The sequence below is a fragment of the Palaemon carinicauda genome, chromosome 6 (assembly GCF_036898095.1).
Source record: "Palaemon carinicauda isolate YSFRI2023 chromosome 6, ASM3689809v2, whole genome shotgun sequence".
Taxonomy (NCBI): Eukaryota; Metazoa; Arthropoda; class Malacostraca; order Decapoda; family Palaemonidae; genus Palaemon; species Palaemon carinicauda.
This window is the reverse complement of record NC_090730.1, coordinates 86,505,295-86,526,244: the sequence shown is the minus strand read 5'-3', so window position 1 is coordinate 86,526,244 and position 20,950 is coordinate 86,505,295. Positions and strand designations below refer to the sequence as shown.

General features: G+C 37.2%; 1 protein-coding gene across 2 annotated transcripts in view; it reads right to left on the bottom strand.

Moving 5' to 3' along the window:
* Nucleotides 1–8,270: 8,270 nt before the first annotated feature.
* LOC137642591 (apoptosis-resistant E3 ubiquitin protein ligase 1) overlaps nt 8,271–20,950 on the bottom strand; it is a 723,802-nt gene continuing 711,122 nt past the window's right edge. For both annotated transcript variants that reach the window (XM_068375282.1, XM_068375283.1), the window contains one exon: nt 8,271–11,342. In XM_068375282.1, the coding sequence (XP_068231383.1) occupies nt 11,240–11,342 (103 nt within the window). In that variant the 3' untranslated portion in view covers nt 8,271–11,239. The remainder of the gene's footprint in view (nt 11,343–20,950) is intronic.

Here is a 20,950-nt window from a genome sequence, read left to right as displayed (position 1 = left end):
AATCTCCACATGAGAGAGAGAGAGAGAGAGAGAGAGAGAGAGAGAGAGAGAGAGAGAGAGAGAGAGAGAGAGAGACAACGACGCATTATTAAATGAATTATTTCTATCATATATGATATTAAGTTTTTTATTTTAAAGTTTTCAGAAGCTTAGTTTATTTTTGGTTTTAAGGAGTTATTTTTTTGGCCAATTTCAAAATGTCACAATTGCTTTGATATGGCTATTATGATATTTCTTTGAATTTTTCAAATAAATTTCAAGTATTACTCAAGTTACTTTGTTATTGTACTGTATGTGACTGATGTTGTGATTATATTCTATTCACATTTACCTCTATCCTTTACTGAAATTTACTGTCAAACCATTAGTATTCCTTAAAAATAATTATAAATTATATAAAACATGCCATTCATTTTGTAAATCTTATTGCTCTTCTTTACTTATCATGCAGGCAAGGAAATTGAAATAAATGTATCTGACTAAAATAGTCTTAAAAATATATACAGTATAGGCATTACTCAACTCCAAATTTGAGGGTAATTTAAGTGAGTTTTTGCTCACCATATAATGTATTTTACATTATCTTTTAATTCCAATGTCATTATTATATATCATACAAGATTTTGCTTTTCATAAATGAGAATGCAGAAAATAGGTTTTAGAACTGGTAAATTTTATGATTTGACCCTATATTTTTTTTAAAGTACTGTAATCAACAATCAATAAGAATCATTTAACCCCTTCACCACAAGGCAGCAGATCCCCCCTCAGTACTTGCAAACGAGATTTGTCATCATCGGAAATACATGCACAATTACTCTGTAATCTAAATTTCCATGCTTATTTGTTTTATTGCTGATTACAGAATAGATTTTTCAAAAGTTTGCATTTTTTTTTGTCTTTTACTCTATACCAAAAAATTAGTTCTATTCATTGTGAAGTGACTATAGAATGATTTTTCAGAAATTTGTTAAATTTGTAATTTGAGTCCTTTTTCCATTTTTTTTTCATAATTTGTTTCTTAATATTTTCCATGATTTATAGGGTTTATTTTTTTTTACCATAATGAAACAATTCCTATCTAGCATAAAAATCATTTTTAGAAAAAAAAACTTTTATTGTAGGTCTGCATCCGGTCTATATAGGGTAGTAATCCCAGGTCTTAATAGTATCAAGGGAGATAGAATTTGAAAAACACTAATTTTTAGGATAAATGCCCTGGCGTCGCAAAACCGAAGGTCAGAGGCAAAAATCCCATACAGTTTGGAGATGTCATAAGTCACCTTATTAAGTGGTATGAATGTCAAAGTCCTCTCCTTAAAAAATGACATTAGCTGGCTGGCCCCCTTAAAAGAGCTATTTTGAATTATTTTTCTGGTTCTACAGGAATTATATTTACTCAATAATATAGCTAACAAGAGGTTGATCATGATCGCCTACTTCATTGAGTGGAGGGAAATAGCAACGCAAGAGTTCAAGTATTTCAAAATACAGTATAATGAAACAGTCCAGTTAATTTGTTCCACGGGAATCAGACAATATGTCATGCCATTCTACATAAAACAGAAAAGGGTGATTATGAACGCTAAGTTCAGTAAGTGGAAGGATATTAAGAACCAGTCTATATGCTCGGAATTCTGCCTCGAGTTCTAGTAGTTAATAGAGCAAACTGGATTTCAGAATAGAGTGAGTTTGCACACCAGAAGGAACTGAAGTAAATATAGAAATTTATGCTATAAGAGAGGATCTTACCTGTTATGTACTTTGCACCATCAGAACCCTTACTGAGTGCTGCACTACAATCACTAGGCAAGACTTGAGGAGCAATGCTTGGGCTTGAAATTGGGGAAGTTAGACTATATTTCTCAAATAACTGGAGTTCTTTCCTAAGGCCGCCTCCTCAATGTTTTAGCTTGAAGACACAGACTTTCTGAGATTGCCAAAAGAAACTAAAGAAGAAAAGAGCTCACTATCAAAACTAGACTTACTTTGTCTTCTCCGGATTACCCTTTAAAGTAAAAGATAGTTTCTTTTACCTTTGTAACTTTTCATTTGGTCAGCAACCATCTAAATATATTTTCCCCTTAGAAATAGTAAGGATTTGCATTCTTCACAACTATCATCTGAATCAAAATATTGGCCGCAGCATGTGACACAGAAAAGACAGGTCATGAACAAGCAGGAAAAATTCCCTTAAACAATCTAAGCAGTAATTATGAAAAAATTCAGAAAAAGGCATCCATTAAAATAATTGATAACCAAAATAACACATATCTAGAGAATTAAGATGGAGTTAAGTCGACGTTCTAAAGCAAGAAAAGCGGAGACTGAAAGACACAAGACATTTATTGCCATTAGCCACTAGATTGTCTCAATACTACACTAGAAGCTGAACTCTATTGTAAGATAATAAAAGATATTTTTTCTATTCTTGGGGTAAAGTCGACATAAGCATGCTTCAAGAGAGATGCAATATGAACATCAAGCAAAGTTCCAAGAAGTAATTAATTTTCTTTATTCAGATGATTTCCAAGTTTACCTCCATCATCCCAATGTGAAAAATAACAATTTCTCTATTTTCATACTTTAAATCCTTCCCAAATGTCACACCAGAAGTTACTTCTGCTGCTTTTTGTAATCTTTCAGCCTTTCATTGTCCAGTTTATAATACTTTATTTACTATTACATATGCATTTTTTTTTTTACTTTTTTCTTAATCTTTAGTTCCTTCATAATCAGCTCACTGCAATATATATTGTATTGTGCTACCATTCTCTGATAGTACAATGTAATCCTTTTCATTACTGTCATATATTCTTAAGAAAAACCATCTGTTATCTATAGTTATCATATTAAAATAAGCATGTTTAAGCTTCATTTATGAATAGCTTTTATTTCTCTTGAGCTCCATTCTTGCAAGATTTCAATTTCTCTCTGGATTCCTTGAGGTATTAAAAATTTTAATCCTTAGTTCCAGGATCATCTTAAGCATTACTTGGTTTTCTCTTCAAATCTGTCTTCTCATTTCAACTGCACAAGGAACTGCAATTTAGAATCCCTTCAACCTGTATAAATTCTGATTCTGGCACTTATCGTGCATCTTATGACATTTCACAAAGCATTAGATTTTTTCTCCCTTTTATCAGTGTGCATACATTATCTTTTTTTTTAGATAATCTAAACAATTATTAATTAAATTATTTCCCCACTTCTATAACATCATCTGCAATATTATTTCTATTTTGCTGTTATTTCTTAAAAATAAATTTAAATACTATCACTACTCATGTGTTAAGCACCTGTTCTTGTATACCATAGACTGATAGACTGTGTACACAACTAATGTTGATATATTTCTTCTACCTAGAACCTTCAATATTTCCCTCCTTTGGAGGTTTAAAGGCCACTCATGAGTGGCAGTGGTAAGGGACAGTGACAATGCCCTAGACACTGATCATATACACATATGATTAGCGCTCAAGCCCACTCCCCACCTAAGCTAGGACCCAGGAGGCCAGGCAATGGCTGCTGAAAACTTAGCAGGTAGACCTATGTGGTCCCGAACCCCCCTCCTTAGTTCACAAGGATGGTGAGATTGTAGACAGCAAGAAAACATCGAGCTTGAGCAGGTCTTGAACCCCAGTCCAGATGATCAGTAGGCATGAACAATTCCAATAGGCTAATACAGCCATAGTTGTCATTAACAGAGGCATAACTGCATTAAAACATTTATAACCATACTGTTCGTTTTTTCTTAATTCTCTTTCCTATCAACTGTTCAACTTCTTCAATGATCATTCTCAAGCGTGTATCTCTTGTTTACACACATATCATTTGGCACAGCCCTATGATACCCTTAAAGTCAAGACTTGGTGGCTTAGTTAAACTACTTCAATATGCAGTCAAAATAATAAAGAATAAAACATACTCAGAAATAACTATGAAATATCAAGCTAAGTACTTTGAAGTACCATTTATGGAAGCTACATAGTATAGGTCTGAAATCTGATGGAATACACAATTCTATTTTTCTGCTAGACTGTTCATGCATTCATTTATAATCTTAATGCATTCATTTATAAAGCTACTACAAAAATCTTTTGATTTTTAAGTGCCTAAATTACATTCCCATTTCAGTACTTAACTGTACAAACATATATTGAAAAGTATTTTTCCACAGCCAAGATGGGGAAATATACCTAAAGACAATTGAATGTAAACCAAATGATGACTACCATGCTAGTTTTATGTTTTGTAGTTAAAATAACATAAAATATTTATAGAGCATGGACAGATACTAAAAAATCTAGCATGCACTATTTTGTGTTCCTGAGAGAGAGAGAGAGAGAGAGAGAGAGAGAGAGAGAGAGAGAGAGAGAGAGAGAGAGAGAGATCAAAGGAAATATTAAACATAAGATCTCAATATTATTCACAAAACTCATTAGTAGTGTATATTAAAATAAGAGAACTTTCATTTAAATTGGTATAAATTGTGGCAGACAAATGTACATTATGACAATGCAAATATTATTGCTTATACTACAGTGAATATTATATTAATATTTACATTAACATGGCAGGAATATAATTGGCTTCAAAAACTAAACATTTCTTTGAAAAGGAAATATACTAAGCATTAATATGCTTGAAAAAAAAATAATCTTATTGTCTTTTGTTGCTGAAGAAAAAAATACTGTGGACAAAACAATCAAGATTCATGGAAAGGTATTAGTAGCTATCATTACGTGGTGATGATGTAGCTTTTATAGTTTTCTAACAAATATTTTTGTAATAGCAAGTATTGTAACATACTTGCAGAAGAAATTCATGACATTGTAAATCAGTGTGCAGTATTTCAAATTGTAAAAGACAAAATTATTCTAATTTAGCTTTCTATCTTTTTACAATGAAAATGTTTGATCATAAAATAACTGTGAAAATGTTTGATCATAAAATAACTGTGAAAATGTTTGATCATAAAATAACTGTGAAAATGTTTGATCATAAAATAACTATCTTTAATCACAATTTCTTTGTTTTCTCTGAAATAGCCCAAATATGTATATACAGTATTATTTGTTTTTACGGAATTCAATGATATAAGTAGTCAATACATCATGTCCATCTATAGTGTAATTTATGACAAAGAAATGTAAATATACATTGCCCCTTTGCAGTAATATTAGATTGGGCTTAACATATTCTTACAAGACAACTGTATAGCTATTAATAAATGTAGTTACCTGAACACCCCTACTAAAAATTTTAGTAAATGACTGAGACCAAATGAAATACTTGGATTTGTTTTTCCATTTGATTTTATTGCACACTGTCAAAGTGGCCATTCACTAAAAACCTAAGAAATAAACTATCACAATTATAATAACCAGCATAATGATTTTCAAAGGTATCATATGCACCAAGTTCCATAGTACAATGTACTGAAAAAAATGTCAACTATATGTTGTATAGTAGACACCTTTCACATTATTATTAGATTTACAAAACTGATCAGCTTTAATTTGAAAAACCAGCTTCAAGTATGAATCTTCCTAAATTGCAGCACATTAATGGCATTGTTATTACTCCTTTTTTATCAAATTATGTTAATAGCTGTGCTATAATAATTGCAAGTTACTGTATATACAATCGTCGGTAGTTGGGGGCACATAACATTTCCATTCTTTCGGTAAATTTTCTTTAAGTAATAGAGAATCTGGGCCTCTATGTGTAACTTCAGTCATTTTAGTGCCTAATTAAAGTTCCCTTATAAAGGTAGATATCATTTTGCCAATGTTTTCAATTGTTCTGGAATGTTGCAATAACCTTTGTATATGGGCTTCCCTCTCAAGGATGCTCCCATAAACACATTATTTCAATTTTCTTACGTGCACTTGCTTACTTGTAGGTAGTAGGTTAGCCAAGGCACCAGCCACCCGTTGAGATACTACCGCTAGAGAGTTATGGGGTCGTTTGACTGGCCAGACAGTACTACAATGGATTCTTCTCTCTGGTTACGGTTCATTTTTCCTTTGCCTACACATACACCGAATAGTCTGGCATATTCTTTACAGATTCTCCTCTGTCCTCATACACCTGACAACACAGATTACCAAACAATTCTTCTTCACCCAAGGGGTAAACTACTGCACTGTAGTTATTTAGTGGCTAATTTTGTCTTGGTAAGGGTAGAAGAGACTCTTTAGCTATGGTAAGCAGTTCTAGGAGAAGGACACTCCAAAATCAAACCATTGTTCTCTAGTCTTGGGTAGTGTCATAGCCTCTGTACCATGGTCTTCCACTGTCTTGAGTTAGGGTTCTCTGGCTTGAGGGTACAGTCTGGCACAGTATTCTATCTTATTTCTCTAAATCTTGTTTTGTTGAAGTTTTTATAGTTTATATAGGAAATATCTATTTTAATGTTACTGTTCTTAAAATACAGTATGATATTTTTCCTTGTTTACTTTCCTCACTGGGCTATTTTCCCTGTTGAAGCCCCTGGGCTTATAGCATCCTGCTTTTCCAACTAGGGTTGTAGTTTAGCAAATAATAATAATAATAATAATAATAATAATAATAATAACAACAACAACATTGTGATTTGTTTGTATCAACTATCTTCCTTTCTTTATGCATACAACAAATGAATTATAATCACTAAGGAACCTTGCTAAAAGTACATGACATTTTAGCGTATTACTTAAGATTATTTTACTAATATTTGATTGATAATTAAATCATAACCACATTACTAAGTGTTACTAATAATACCAATCACAAAGCAAACATATATGGCACATAAAGTAAGTCAGTTTTCATTTTCAAATCTCAAGATAAAGTTTAGTGTAAGTTACCAGCCCTTAGTTACAGTCTTTATGCAAGATACCAGGATTCTAAGCAAAATTTTGTAACATGAGAATATATATACACACATAACTGACGTAAGATTGACCACATGTTACAGAAGAATAAAAGAAATAAAATCAATTTGAAATGAAAATTGATATCAATATATATCATCATCAGCCGTTACAAGTGCACTGCAGAACGAAGGCCTCAGATATGTCCTTCAACTTGTACCTGTTTAGGTATTTCTATGACAGTCCACACCCTCAAACTTTCTTAGTTTGTCCATTCATTATCGTCTTCTCTTCCTTCCCCTGCTTCTTTTGCAATCTCTAGGGACACATTCTGTTATTCTTAATGTTCATCTATTATCTGTCATTCTCATTACATGTCCTGCCCATGTCCATTTCTTTTTCTTACAAGTTGTTAAAATGTCCTCTACTTTAGTTTGTTCCTGTATCCATGTTGTTCTTTTCATTTCTTAGTGTTATTCCCATCATTATTGTTTCCACAGCTTTTTGAGTTGTAACTAACTAGCTTATGTTTTAAGGCTTTAGTAAGACTCCAAGATTCTGATGCATAAGTTAATACTGATAGGACCATCTGATTAAATAATTTTCTTTTTAGACAAAGTACCAGTTTACATTTCATAATTTCATTTCGTTTACCAAAAGCTCTCCATCACATGCTTATCCTTCTTTTGATTTCAGTCTCATGCCCTGGGAAAACACTTGATGTCTATCCTTTGTACATATATTCATTAAAAATCTCTAGAGGTTCGTCTATAATCTTTATTTTTTATCACTACATTTTCATTTAACATTATCTTAGTATTACTCATATTCATTTTCAGTTCGATACTTATGCTTTCTCTAATCAAATTTTCTATTACCTTTTGCAATTCTTCCCACGATTCATTAAATAGAACTATGTCATCTGCAAATCTCAACTTGTAAGGTATTGCCCAATAATATTCATTTTTAAATTTTCCCAATCTAAATTTCTGCTAAGCATGCTGTGAATAATTCAGGAGAGAAAGTGTCTCACGTCGAACTCCTTTCTCAATCTTTATGCAGTTTTAGGATTGATGTATTTCCTGTTTAAATATCTTTAAGTGTTCTAAGATATGATTCATCCCTTCCTTGTCTTTGAAGGCCTTCCATTACTGCTGAAGTTTTGACAGAATCAAAAGCTTCTCATAGTCTATAAATGCCATACAGTGTGGTTTGTCATAATCTGTTGTTTTTTTCCATTAGCTGGTTAATTACATGGATATGGTCAGTTGCTGAATACCAACTTCTAAAGCCTGACTGCTTTCTTGGTTGATTGAAGTCTAGCTGTCTTTCTATTTGGCCTAATATGATCTTTGTAAATATTTTATATAATACTGAGAGTAAACTTATTGGGCAGTAATATTTCAGGTCTTTTATGTGTGTTTTTTTTTCTTTTTTGTGAATTAGTAGGATAACGTTTTTCCGAGCTGAAGGTATAGAGCATTCAGCAAGTTTTACTATTATGAAATCTCCTTCATCTATTATTAAAGCAATTGTTAGGTCATCTTCTCCTGCTATTTTGCCTCATTTCATGCCTTTTAATACTTTCTTTACTTCTCCTACTCTTACGTTTGGCACCGGCTCAGGTCTTTCATTATTTCTGATTGCAAAGTTCTTCTTATATCACTATTGTATAGAAATCCTCTGCAAATGTTATCACTCCATCTCTATTGTTTATATTTCCATTTTCATCCTTTAAAGCAAATATCTTTTTGTGCCTTGTTCCAAGTGTTCTTTTCATCAATTTGATGATTTTTCCTTTCTTTAGTGTTTCCTCAATTTATGTCTGACTGTGTTCATGAATGCCGTGGGTTTTTAGTTTGTTTATTGTTTTGGATAGTTCTTCTCCTTCTATTTCACCTCTTGGATTTTACCCTCACTTACAATCTTTTCTTTATTAGGCTTTTGGTCTTTTCTGATAGATTTCCTTGATCGTGTTTAGGAACTTTTCCACCTATCTCTTGTGCTGATTCAAATAGAAATGTTGTTGAATTAATGTTCATTTCTTATTTACTTGCTCCCATTTCATCATTTAGCTAGGAGTACCTATTTTGTATTGCTAAACTAAACCCATCAGATCTTTCTCTTGTTACAGGAGTGTTTATTTTCTTTCTTAAAATTAATTTTCTCTTTCTTTCATTTAGATCTAAACAAACTTTGCTTCTCACCATTCTTGTTTTGTTAAAGTTTTCTATACTTTATATAGGAGATATTTATTTTGATGTTACTCTTTTCAAGATATTTTATTTTTCCTAGTTTCCTTTCCCTGTTGGAGCCCCTGGGCTTATAGCATTCTGCTTTTCCAACTAGGGTTGTAGCTTAGCAAGTAATGATAATTCTATGGGTGCTTGACTTTAACTTGTTTAACACTGCTACATCTTTAATTAAATCAACTTTTTCACTGAGAATAAAACCTATTTCACTTTTCCTTTCTTGATGTACAATTTCTATCTTACTTTCTATAAAAAAAAAAAAAAACTGTTCACGATTTTTTTAAGATGTTTCCCTTCAGCAAATTCTACAAGCATGTCACCTCGGTCATTCCTTGTGCCCACTCCAAATTTACATACTGCTGATTCTCCTCTCTTCTTTTGTCTTACTTCAGCGTTGAAATCACCCAAAAACAAATGTAAATTTAGTCCTATGTTTTTTCATGGATATCTCCAAATATATCACTTCTATCAATAGTTTTAAATTCTTCTATGTTACCTTTAAGATTTTTATCAATAAGAAAATTCACACACACACACACACACACACACACATATATATATATAGTATATATATATATATATATATATAATATATATATATATATATATATATATATATATATGTGTGTGTGTGTGTGAACCTGTATATGGCCTTTATTAATGGAAAAATAATCTTAAATGGTGTTGCTCTATTCCAGAAATATTTAAAAGTCACTTAGTTGTTGGTAGCTTATTGTGTACAAGCCACTGGTAAACATTTGGCTTGCTTCATTAAGGTAAATCATTTCCTCAGTTCTATGAACACTTACAAATATATCCTGCTATGTTTCTCATTCTCACAGTAATTTAGATTACAGTACAATACTTAGAATCTGTCTATGTTCAGATCATAACAGCTAATAAGATTGTTAAATACAATGCTAACTTTAGTTATACTTTCAGGATTAACCTAATTTATCAGAACTTTTAACTTTGTCTACTATACCTATAAAAATCCAGCTCACATATCTGACAGATATTAAGAAATAAAAAAATAGGTATTATATAAACTGAACAAGAATATTTTCCAATATTTCATTCATGAATCCTTGAAATATGATCTTATGTTAACTCTTTCACGCTCTTATTTAGTTCGGTTTTTTCTATTAAAAATGTGGGATATAAATGTTTGAACTTCAGTTCATTTCAAATGCTAAAAGTAGTCTAAAGCATTTCATAAAAACATTAACAAGTAAAAACTTTTTTCAAGTTTTCTGAAGCAGGTATTAAATGTTTCGTAACTTAAGTACATGAATCACTTAACGTGAATAACACAAACAGAAAACTATGTAAATAACAATTTGCACTACACTACAACACTTTTGATAACAGTACTTTATTATAAATTGACGTGTTTGGATATGTAATTTATCTTCCACCACTAAATCATTAGAAAATAAGCTATGATAGGCTGTCGGTAAGCTTACAGAATGGCTATGAAAATTCATGTGTATAAATGAAAGAAGTAATGTCTGAATAATGTTCATTCTCTATGACATACAAATTATCTTGAAGCTTCTCTTACTTCTTCTGGCTGTAGTAGTATGCGGTGCTGAGATCATGGTAATAATATTTACTACTGTGTATTTTCTCAAACTATGAAAATCAGAAAAGACTGACTACCTTGCCTTCAATATGTAAGTCACATTTCTTGATTGAATTGTAATCATGATAGATTTTATATAGGTTATATATATATATATATATATATATATATATATATATATATATATATATATATATACATATATATATATATTATATTATATATATATAAATGAATAATTTTACTTTCTGGTTATTTTTTTTATCAAATGATACATACAATTTTTAAATAAAAAATATTAAAAAAAGGTTATGCAATTACCATAACCATAAGAGTAACAACAAAGACCTTCAGGACGGATACTGGCTACTTATAACCAGTAAGCAAGTCATCAGAATCTAGTGTCTTTTCTGATTTTTAACATGAATTCTTAACAATTTTCAAATGCCAGTGACAAGACTGAATTTCATACATTACCTAAAGTACCATAAAATGCAATAGGTAAAAAATTAAAATGAATCACAATACTTGTTTTCATGTACTCACACCATTCCAAATCCTTCAGAACCTTCCTTGATTGCTAATAACAATGCCTTTTCAAACTGCTCATAACTGTCATAATCTGGTAAGCACAGCTGGTTGAAACTGCAAACAGAAAAGAATTATAAAAAAATGCTACATATGATAAAGATTACTGTAAATATTACTTTATGTGCGCAACAATTCAATATCATTGCACTATATTGTAGATATCTAACTGAACATTTTGCCCTAATAAGTTTGATTCTAAGAACTTATGGTACCCATGTGAATCAAAGATACTATTTGTAATGTTATATAAATTTGCAAAACTTGCTGATGTTTCATTTCTAAATCTCAATGAAATGTTACAATTTATATATGCAAACCAACTCGACTTACAGAACAGCCACTAGACAGTCTTATAATGATTAATGATATTAACCTTATTTGAAAATGAATTAAGAAGGGAATCTCTCTAATCAGGCACATAAGCACCTGAACATTGGCATAAACCCTTTACAATAGCCTCTATCACACCCTGGTATGATGTCAGTACAGTATTAAATCCATCATAAACACGTAGTATATGCCCAAAACTATACCAGGAAAACTAAGGAAGGCACACAGGACATTAATCCACTACGCACCAGCATCGATAATGCAGCGACTATTTAATGCACTGCCAGCTCATCTAAGAAACATATCAGGAGTAGGCGTAGATGTGTTTAAGAATAAGCTCGATAAACACCTAAGATGCATCCCAGACCATCCAAGACTGGAAGATGCAAAATACACCGGAAGATGCATAAGCAACTCTCTGGTGGATATACGAGGTGCCTCACACTGAGGGACCTGGGGGAACCCAAACATAGAATAAGGCAATAAGGTAAGGTAAGAGAATCTCTCTCTCTCTCTCTCTCTCTCTCTCTCTCTCTCTATATATATATATATATATATATATATATATATATACAGTATATATATATATATATATATATATATATACAGTGATGCCTCAGGATACGAAATTAATCCATTCAGGATGCGGTTTCGTATCCTGATATTTTCGTATCCTGAGTCGCGTTTTACATGTAAATAGCCTAATCCGTTCCAAGCCTTACAGATAGTCACCTTTTCTTTCATAAACACGCTAAACTGTAGTAATAAACATGCAATGCAGCCATTTCTATCTTTCAATACAGTAATTAACCCAACCGTTAGAAACAGCCTAATCCATTCCAGAAACCACTATGAGATTATTCAATAATGTAGTTATAGCCAAGTTATCCCCCCCAAGCCCAAAGAAAACGGTCTGTTTTCTTTACTACTGTATAAAAGTTACGGTACTGTATGTACGTAAAGCATTTAGATCAGTGAAGGTGTATTGTTACCTGTACATACACCTAAATTAAGGGTAATCCGTTCAAGCCTTACAAAAAGTCACCTTTTCTTTCATAAACACGCTAAACTGTAGTAATAAACATGCAATGCAGCCATTTCTATCATTCAATACAGTAATTAACCCAACCGTTAAAAACAGCCTAATCCATTCCAGAAACCACTATGAGATTATTCAATAATGTAGTTATAGCCAAGTTATCCCCCCCCAAGCCCAAAGAAAACGGTCCGTTTTCTTTACTACTATATAAAAGTTACGGTACTGTATGTACGTAAAGCATTTAGGTCAGTGAAGGTGTATTGTTACCTGTACGTACACCTAAATTAAGGATTGATACCTGTACTCTGAAAAAAAGGTTACAGTTAATTAGTGTAACAAAAAAGTTGAAACTTACCTTTTGATTGAGACGATGTCCGATAGCGAAGTCGCGGCAGAGGAGGATGTCATAAGGTAGAAAACGTAACAAGTGACAGACTACGTACAGTAATTTACACACTTAACACATTAACACTTAAACTTTACGAAATAAAAAAATGGCAGAAATAATTAACACTTAACATTACGTATGGAAAACTATAAAATGAAAGAAAAAATTACTTTAACACTTAACGGTAACATAAAACTTAAAATTGAATTTTTTTTTTTTGCTTTTTTAAAACTTTACGTTTTTCATATTTTCTAAATCTCTTCTACTTCTTCATCACTTTCTTTTTTCTGTTTCTTTTCTTTACTTTCACCTTCTACTTCTTCATCACTTTCTTTTTTCTGTTTCTTTTCTTTACTTTTACCTTCTACTTCTTCATCACTTTCTTTTTTCTGTTTCTTTTCTTTACTTTCACCTTCTACTTCATCACTTTCTTTTTTCTGTTTCTTTTCTTTACTTTCACCTTCTAATTCTTCATCCCTTCCTCTTTTCTGTTTCTTTTCTTCACTTTCACCTTCGTCTTGGCCTACTAATACCGCTGGCCTCTTTAATAAGAAACTATCCATTGAAGCTTGTTTCTGCCTACTTTTCAACACATTTCTAAAATGCGTTAGGCAAACGTCATTGCAGTATTGAAGCGCACGGTTGGTATAAACTTTTTCTGGATGTTCCTTTTCGACGTAGTCTGCCATTTTATGGAAACATGCAAGAATTTCCTTGATGTCTGCCGTTTTCAAAGGTGCAACATCCTCCTCATCACCGCTAGAGAACTGCTCTTGAACATCACTCACTTGCATCGTCTCCAACTCCTTCAGGTCGTCCGTCGTCAACTCCTCGTGGTGCTCCTCGATAAGTTCATCTATATCCTCCGCGCTAACTTCCAGCCCCATGGACGTACCAAGATGTACGATGTCAGCCACCTCAGACTGCTGAATTGGTTCAGGATCATCAACGATCTCGGCTTCGCCTCCAGGCTTCCCGAACCCCTCAAAGTCTCGTGCAGAGACAGCATCAGGCCACTGCTTCCTCCAAGACGAGTTCAGGGTACACCTCGAAACTACCTGCCAAGCGAGATCGATGAGTTTGAGGCATATCAGGATGTTAAAGTGATCTTTCCAAAATTCACGCAGAGTGAGGTTTGTACTCTCTGTGACTTGGAAACATCTCTTGAAGAGATGCTTCGTGTACAATCTTTAAAATTTGAAATAACTTGCTGGTCCATGGGCTGGAGGAGAGGGGTGGTGTTAGGCGGTAGATATAGGACCTTTATGAAGGAATACTCGGCCAGAAGATATTCCTCGAGGCCAGGAGGGTAAACTGGAGCATTGTCCAACACCAGCAGACATTTCATAGGGAGGCGCTTTTCTTCCAAATATTTTCGGACAGTCGGACCAAAGCAGACATTCACCCAATCAATGAACAGTTGCCTCGTTACCCAGGCTTTTGCATTCGCCTTCCACATCACGGGAAGGTTCTCCTTGATGACTTGTGGGCTTTGAAGGCTCGGGGATTTTCTGAATGGTACACCAGCAGGGGCTTTATCTTGCAGTCCCCACTGGCATTTGCACAAAAAGCAAGGGTAAGCCTGTCCTTCATAGGCTTATGTCCGGGTAGCCTCTTCTCCTCCGCCGTGATAAACGTCCGACGAGGCATTTTCTTCCAGAAAAGCCCAGTTTCGTCGCAATTGAAAACTTGCTGCGAACTGTAGCCTTCCTGCAGAGTCAACTCTTCGAACGTTTTAACAAAGGCTTCGGCGGCCTTCGTGTCCGAGCTGGCTGCCTCCCCATGCCGTACCACTGAATGGATGCCAGTCCTTTTCTTGAACTTCTCGAACCACCCACGAGAAGCCTTGAACTCTGGGGGTTCCTGCTGGGATGTTCCTTCTCCTGCCCCTTCTTCGGCCTGAGCACGCACGATATCACCGAAAATGGCGGAGGCCTTCTGGCAAATTGTACTTTTTAACGATTTCATGTTTCGTCTCCATCGAGAGCATCGTCTTCTTCTTCTTTCCTTCGGTAACATTCTTGGGACCCATGGCTACAGTAATACGTAATATAATACACTACGTACGTTATATACAGTCTTTGTATAGTAAACACTAATACAGTACAGTGCACAGTAACGAATGTTTATTAACGATAACACGTGGCGTACGAATGTACTGTATATTAACACTAAGTCAAACAAGCGAAAGCACACAACACAATGTCTGTTAACGATGCCGCGGTCGGAACGAAAAGAGAGAGAGAGAGATGAACGCCCGTGCATAGGCAAGCTGGGATAGTTGCCAACCAATAGGAAAGCAGGATCTTATGGCGTCAGCTAGCGTCTGAGTAGGGAGAAAACCAATGGGTGAGCGGGAGGCTGTAAGTGAGTCTACCCAAGTTCAAAGTCTGGCGGCGCGTGCTTTTTAAAATTACTCTCGGCGAAGAGTTGGGATCTCGTAAGGTTTTCGTATCCTGAAATTTTATTCGTATCCTGGGGCATAAAAATCTTCGAATCACTTTTCGCATCCTGAATTTTTCGTAAGCAGAAACTTTCATATCCAGAGGTATCACTATATATATATATATATATATATATATATATATATATATATATATATATATATATATATATATATATATATATATATATATATATATACATATATACATATATATATATATATATATATATATATATATAAGGGATTTTGACGAAGGAAAAATCTATTTCTGGGCGAGAGACCTGTGCCGCCCAGTGAAATGCTCCTTATGCACCATTTCAAAGGAATATAACTGCTAATATTACCAGAGAAAAAATGTAAAGGAATGCTAGGTTGAACTAGCTCGCTCACCTAATGGTGTCGGTATAGACTGGGGCGAAATACCAGAGGTCTCGTACCATTTAGATTTCTCCTCTTCGAAATCCCCCAATAGTGAGGTGCCGTTCAACCTCCCCTGCCTCGCAGACCAGTACTACTAACTCAACCCACGCTTGCCCATCACTCCTTACAGCACCCTTAAGTTTGGGGTCTGAACAGGGGGGGAGCAAATAGGGTGGGTTCACTGGGCGGCACAGGTCTCTCGCCCAGAAATAGATTTTTCCTTCGTCAAAATCCCTTTTCTGGGCTCAATCCCTGTGCCGCGCAGTGAAATAGTACCAGAGAAAACGAACCCAAACTTTATTAACTATATGGGAACGAATAAAAATCAACATAACAAACAGTGGTTTAATCAAAAGTTAACGTAGAAGACGGACGTCTTTAATAACATCAGCATGATAAGGTATAATATCCCAGGAAGGGAAGACAAAAGAACATTAACTTAAAACAAAACCAATTAAGGTCAAACACTGGAACAAACCACATACACTTGAACACTAAAGAAATACAGTTCGTATGGAAGAATAAATTGAACAATAATAAAATGGCAATGTTACGAACTAGGAACACCCATGGGTGTGATACAACAAACCGAACTCAGGTAGGAACTGTAAGTGAGGCAGGTAAGAGGAAGAAGGTGGAAGATATAGGATTCAGGGATTAGTTAGAAGGAATTTGTCCGGGGGATACCACGCTCCCTGCAGCTACGGTAGCGAGTTGAAGGGCCTCTAATTGTTTAAGATAGTGCCGCTTGAACACTGAGGGGGATTTCCATCCGGTATATTTAGAGATATCTGTAAAGTTCATATGATGGAAAAAATTTATTGAGGTCGCTACCGCCCGAATGTCGTGGACGTGAGGAAAAGACTCTGGATTGGCCTGTTTAATAAAATACAAGATCTGTTGTCTGATCCCTTTCAAAGTTATAGTCCCTCCCCGCTCCCTGATGAACAAGGGTCCCGAGGTCTTATAGGAAGTCCTTGATAGAAAGGACTTTAGAGTGGTAACCGGGCATAGGGAAGGATCCTGAAGGAGAGGGATGATTTTCCAGGAGGACCATCTATTCTGAGGGTCTTCATTTTTGGCCAAGAAGACCTTGTCTGGGGAGAGGAGGACCTCTCCTGACGGAAGGAACTCTATGTGGCCTGGATCCCTTGATAAGGCAGCTAATTCCGAAATCCTGGCGCCAGATGCCAAACTCACGAGAAAGAGAGTTTTCCTGAGTAGAGGGATATACTCACATGAATCGTTGACGGTTTCTGACGCTAGTTTAAGAACATCATTGAGAAACCAGGAAATCGGGCTAGGACGAGAAGATGGTCTCAGTCTGGCACAGGCTCTTGGGATCGAAGCTAGCAATGAATCTGTTAGATCTATATTAAAGCCGATTAGAAAAATCTTCTTCAAGGCAGACTTGATGGTAGTAATAGTGTTGGCTGCTAAGCCCGACTCAAACAAGGTTCTGAAAAAGGTTACCGTTAGGTTTAGTGTCATAAAGTCAGTACTAGAATCTTTCAAAAACTTAGCTAGTTTTTTGACCGCTGAGTCATATTGACGAAGAGTGGAGTCTCTCTTGTCAGATTCTAAAAATAAAGTATTCTGGGGGTCTATGTTAGCCCCTTTGTGTGCCGCAAACTTCATGAAGTCCATAAAGTTAGGGTGGTCTGAATGTTTGAGGAAGCGAACACAGTGCACGTTTGTACTATCTGGGTCAAAGTCGGGTTGGGAATCTGGTGAGGGTGGAGATTCAGCTCCAGTAAAAGAGGAAACCAATTGCTCTTGGGCCAATTGGGGGCCACCAGGGCTACTTGACCTTTGAAGGTTCGAAGTTTGTCCAGCACTTTCATCAGTAGGTTCACCGGTGGGAAAAGGTAAATCCTTTCCCAGGCGTTCCAGTCGAGAGACATGGCATCCGTGGCGTAAGCCCGAGGGTCCAGGTTGGGGGCCACATAACATTTCAGCTTGTGGTTGGATTCCGTCGCGAAGAGGTCTACCTGGAGATCCGGCACTTGGAAGAGGATCCATTGAAAGGATTTGCGATCTAGTGACCATTCTGACTCCAACGGTACCGTCCTGGAGAGTGCGTCTGCCACAACGTTCCGAACTCCAGCCAGATGAACGGCGGATAGGTGCCATTGGCTTGAGGCCGCCAGGGAGAAGATTGCCACCATCACGTGATTGATGGGACCTGACTTGGAGCCCCCTCTGTTTAGACAACGGACTATGACTTCGTTGTCGAGGACTATCCTCAGATGTTGTTTCTTGGCCGGGGAAAGACGTTTCAAGGTTAGTAAGACAGCCATGGCCTCCAGGACGTTTATGTGAAATTGCTGGAACATTGTAGACCAAAGGCCCTGAACTTTCCTGTGTTGGGAGTAGCCTCCCCAACCTGATAGGGAGGCATCCGTGTGGATGACTATCCTTGGAGGGGGGTACTGCAACGGAACCGATTTTGATAGGCTCTTGGCGGTTGTCCATGGGAGAAGCCTCTTCCGAAGAATGGGAGGAAGGCGTGTCTTCTTGTCCCGACGTTTGGTGTTCGCTCTGGAGCGCCAAACTCGGTTGATGTCTTTCAATTTCGCTTTCAGAAGGAGGTCTGTCACTGAAGCGAATTGTAGGGACCCTAGAATCCTCTCCTGGTTCCTTCTGGAAGTTACCTTTTCCCCGAGAAAGCGTTTGGTATTTTTCGCAATCTCTATCCTCTTGGACCTGGGGAGACATAGAGTGTGAGAACGTAGGTCCCACCGTAATCCCAGCCACTGAAATTTGGTCTTTGGTGTCAGACGAGACTTTCCGAAGTTTATCTGGAATCCCAGAAACTGAAGATATTGGATCACCTTGTTTGTTGCCTTGAGACAATCCTCGACGTTGTCTGACCAGATTAGCCAATCGTCCAGGTATGCGACGACTTGGATTCCGTGGGATCGGAGTTCCTGAATGACCGAAAGGCATCACTTTGAACGTGTAAGCCTTGTCGTCCAGTCTGAATCCTAGGAATGGGCGAAAGTGTCTCGCTATTGGAACGTGATAGTAAGCATCGGTAAGATCGATGGAGGTGGTGACGGCCCCACGGGGAAGCAAGGTTCGCACCTGCGAGACGGTAAGCATGTGAAACCTGTCGCATTGAATGGACAAGTTTAGTCGAGACAGATCGAGGATGACCCTTCGGCTGTCGGAGTCTTTCTTCGGAACGCTGAATAAGCGACCTTGAAACTTCAGATATTTCGTTTCCTTGATCGCGTTCTTGCGAAGAAGATCTTGGGTAAACAAAAGTAGGTCCGGTGTCGAGGGTTGATGGAATCTGTTCGGTGGAGGAGGCCCTTCTATCCAACTCCACCCCAGGCCCTTGGAGATTATGCTGAAGGCCCAAGGACTGAATTTCCAGCGACTCCGGAACACATAAAGTCTCCCTCCTACCTGAAGACCGTCAGTAGTTGGAGGTTTTACCGCCTCGGCCACCACGTGACCCTTTTCCACGGGAGAAATATCTCCCTTTGCTTCTGTTCTGAAAAGAACCCCTCGAACCGGGGCCCCTGCCTCGTTGGTATCCTTGGGAGGAAAACCGGGACTCATAGACCGGGTTATAAACAGGAGAGGTAAACGAGTTCGAAGCCACTTGGTTTTCAGGGACGAGGACATACTTCACTTGGGGCTGAGACTTGGAGGTGGAGGGTTGGATGCCCTGAGAGACCGGGGCCGACTGGACTACTTGAATAGGTTGGCGGAATTGGGTAGAGCTATAAGGGCGTAGCCTTTTTCTGCCCCGGGAGTGAATGCTCGATTGTTCGAACTTCCGTTTGGGAGTGAGACCCCAACGGACTTTGAGGCTCTGGTTCACTCTGGCAGCTTCGCTCAATACCGAGTTGACCATGTCCTCCGGGAAAAGGTCCGGACCCCAAGCAGAGGCTTTAATGAGCTTATTTGGCTCATGGCGGATAGTGGCTTCAGATAAGACATGCTTACGGCAACGTCTTTTGGTCACCAAGAAGTCGTAGCAGTCTGCTAACAAAGATTGCAGGGTGGCTTTAGTCATAACTTTAAAAGAGTGTTCCTCGTCATAAGTAAGAGAAAACATCTCCGCCATAGTCGAGATGTTGAGGCTCCGGCTAAACCTAGACCGGGACTCGAACTCGAGTCGGATTAAGGTTTCAGGTAGTCTTGGGAGGCGTTCACTGAATTGCGTCGATGCACAGTCCGCGGATAGCTTACCAGAAGTGAATGTCGATTGAATGTTAAGCCAACATTCATTATCTGATGGGAACAGCAGAGATGTAGGATCTGTCTCCCGGAGTTGTGGCAAAGGCTTATCTTCGGTCACTGCCTGAAGGGCTAATTCAACCATTTTGGTGACACAAGGAGTGGGGGTCTGTTCGTCCACAAGAAACATGGTGTAAGTACTCTTGTGGGGGGTCAGCATGGTGTTTGTACAACCCCACTCATTTAAGGTTCGAACCCAAACAGACTGAGCCTGTTCCTTCGGAAAGATAACGGTCTCTTTAGGGACCTTATCTAGTCGGACAAGAGCCTCTTCCGTAAGCCGGGCGAAGCCGGGGAAAGGAAATTGAAGACCGGGAGGGAAGAACTCAAAATCTTCAATGGGCCTGGTCCCAAAACCCTCGATGGTCAACATTCCGTCCGTGAAAGGACAGTGGAGCGCCATTTTCCACGGGTTGTTCTTCGTGAAGGGTGGAAGTTTTGAGGCGTCCGGGATGAGGAACTGCTGTTGTTGAGGCAGTCCACTTTCCAGGGTATCTAGTCTTCTGGTGACGGCAGAAAGTATAGAACTAATCTGCTCTGTAACGACCCTCGACAACATATTCGTGAGGGCCTCCGGGTCGAGGTTGGTTGTGGTAATTAAGGGGGATGACTGCACTCCCGGGTCCTGAGACATAGGGGCAGTGCTAGTCGAGTCACTAGGAGCTCCGGGGAGGGGAGCCTTCTTGGGCTTCGATGATCCAGGTAGTGTAGGATTCTGACGAGTCCTCACTAAAGGTCTTTTCTGAGATTTGACCTTGGCAGGAACCGAGAGCGATCTTGGGGAG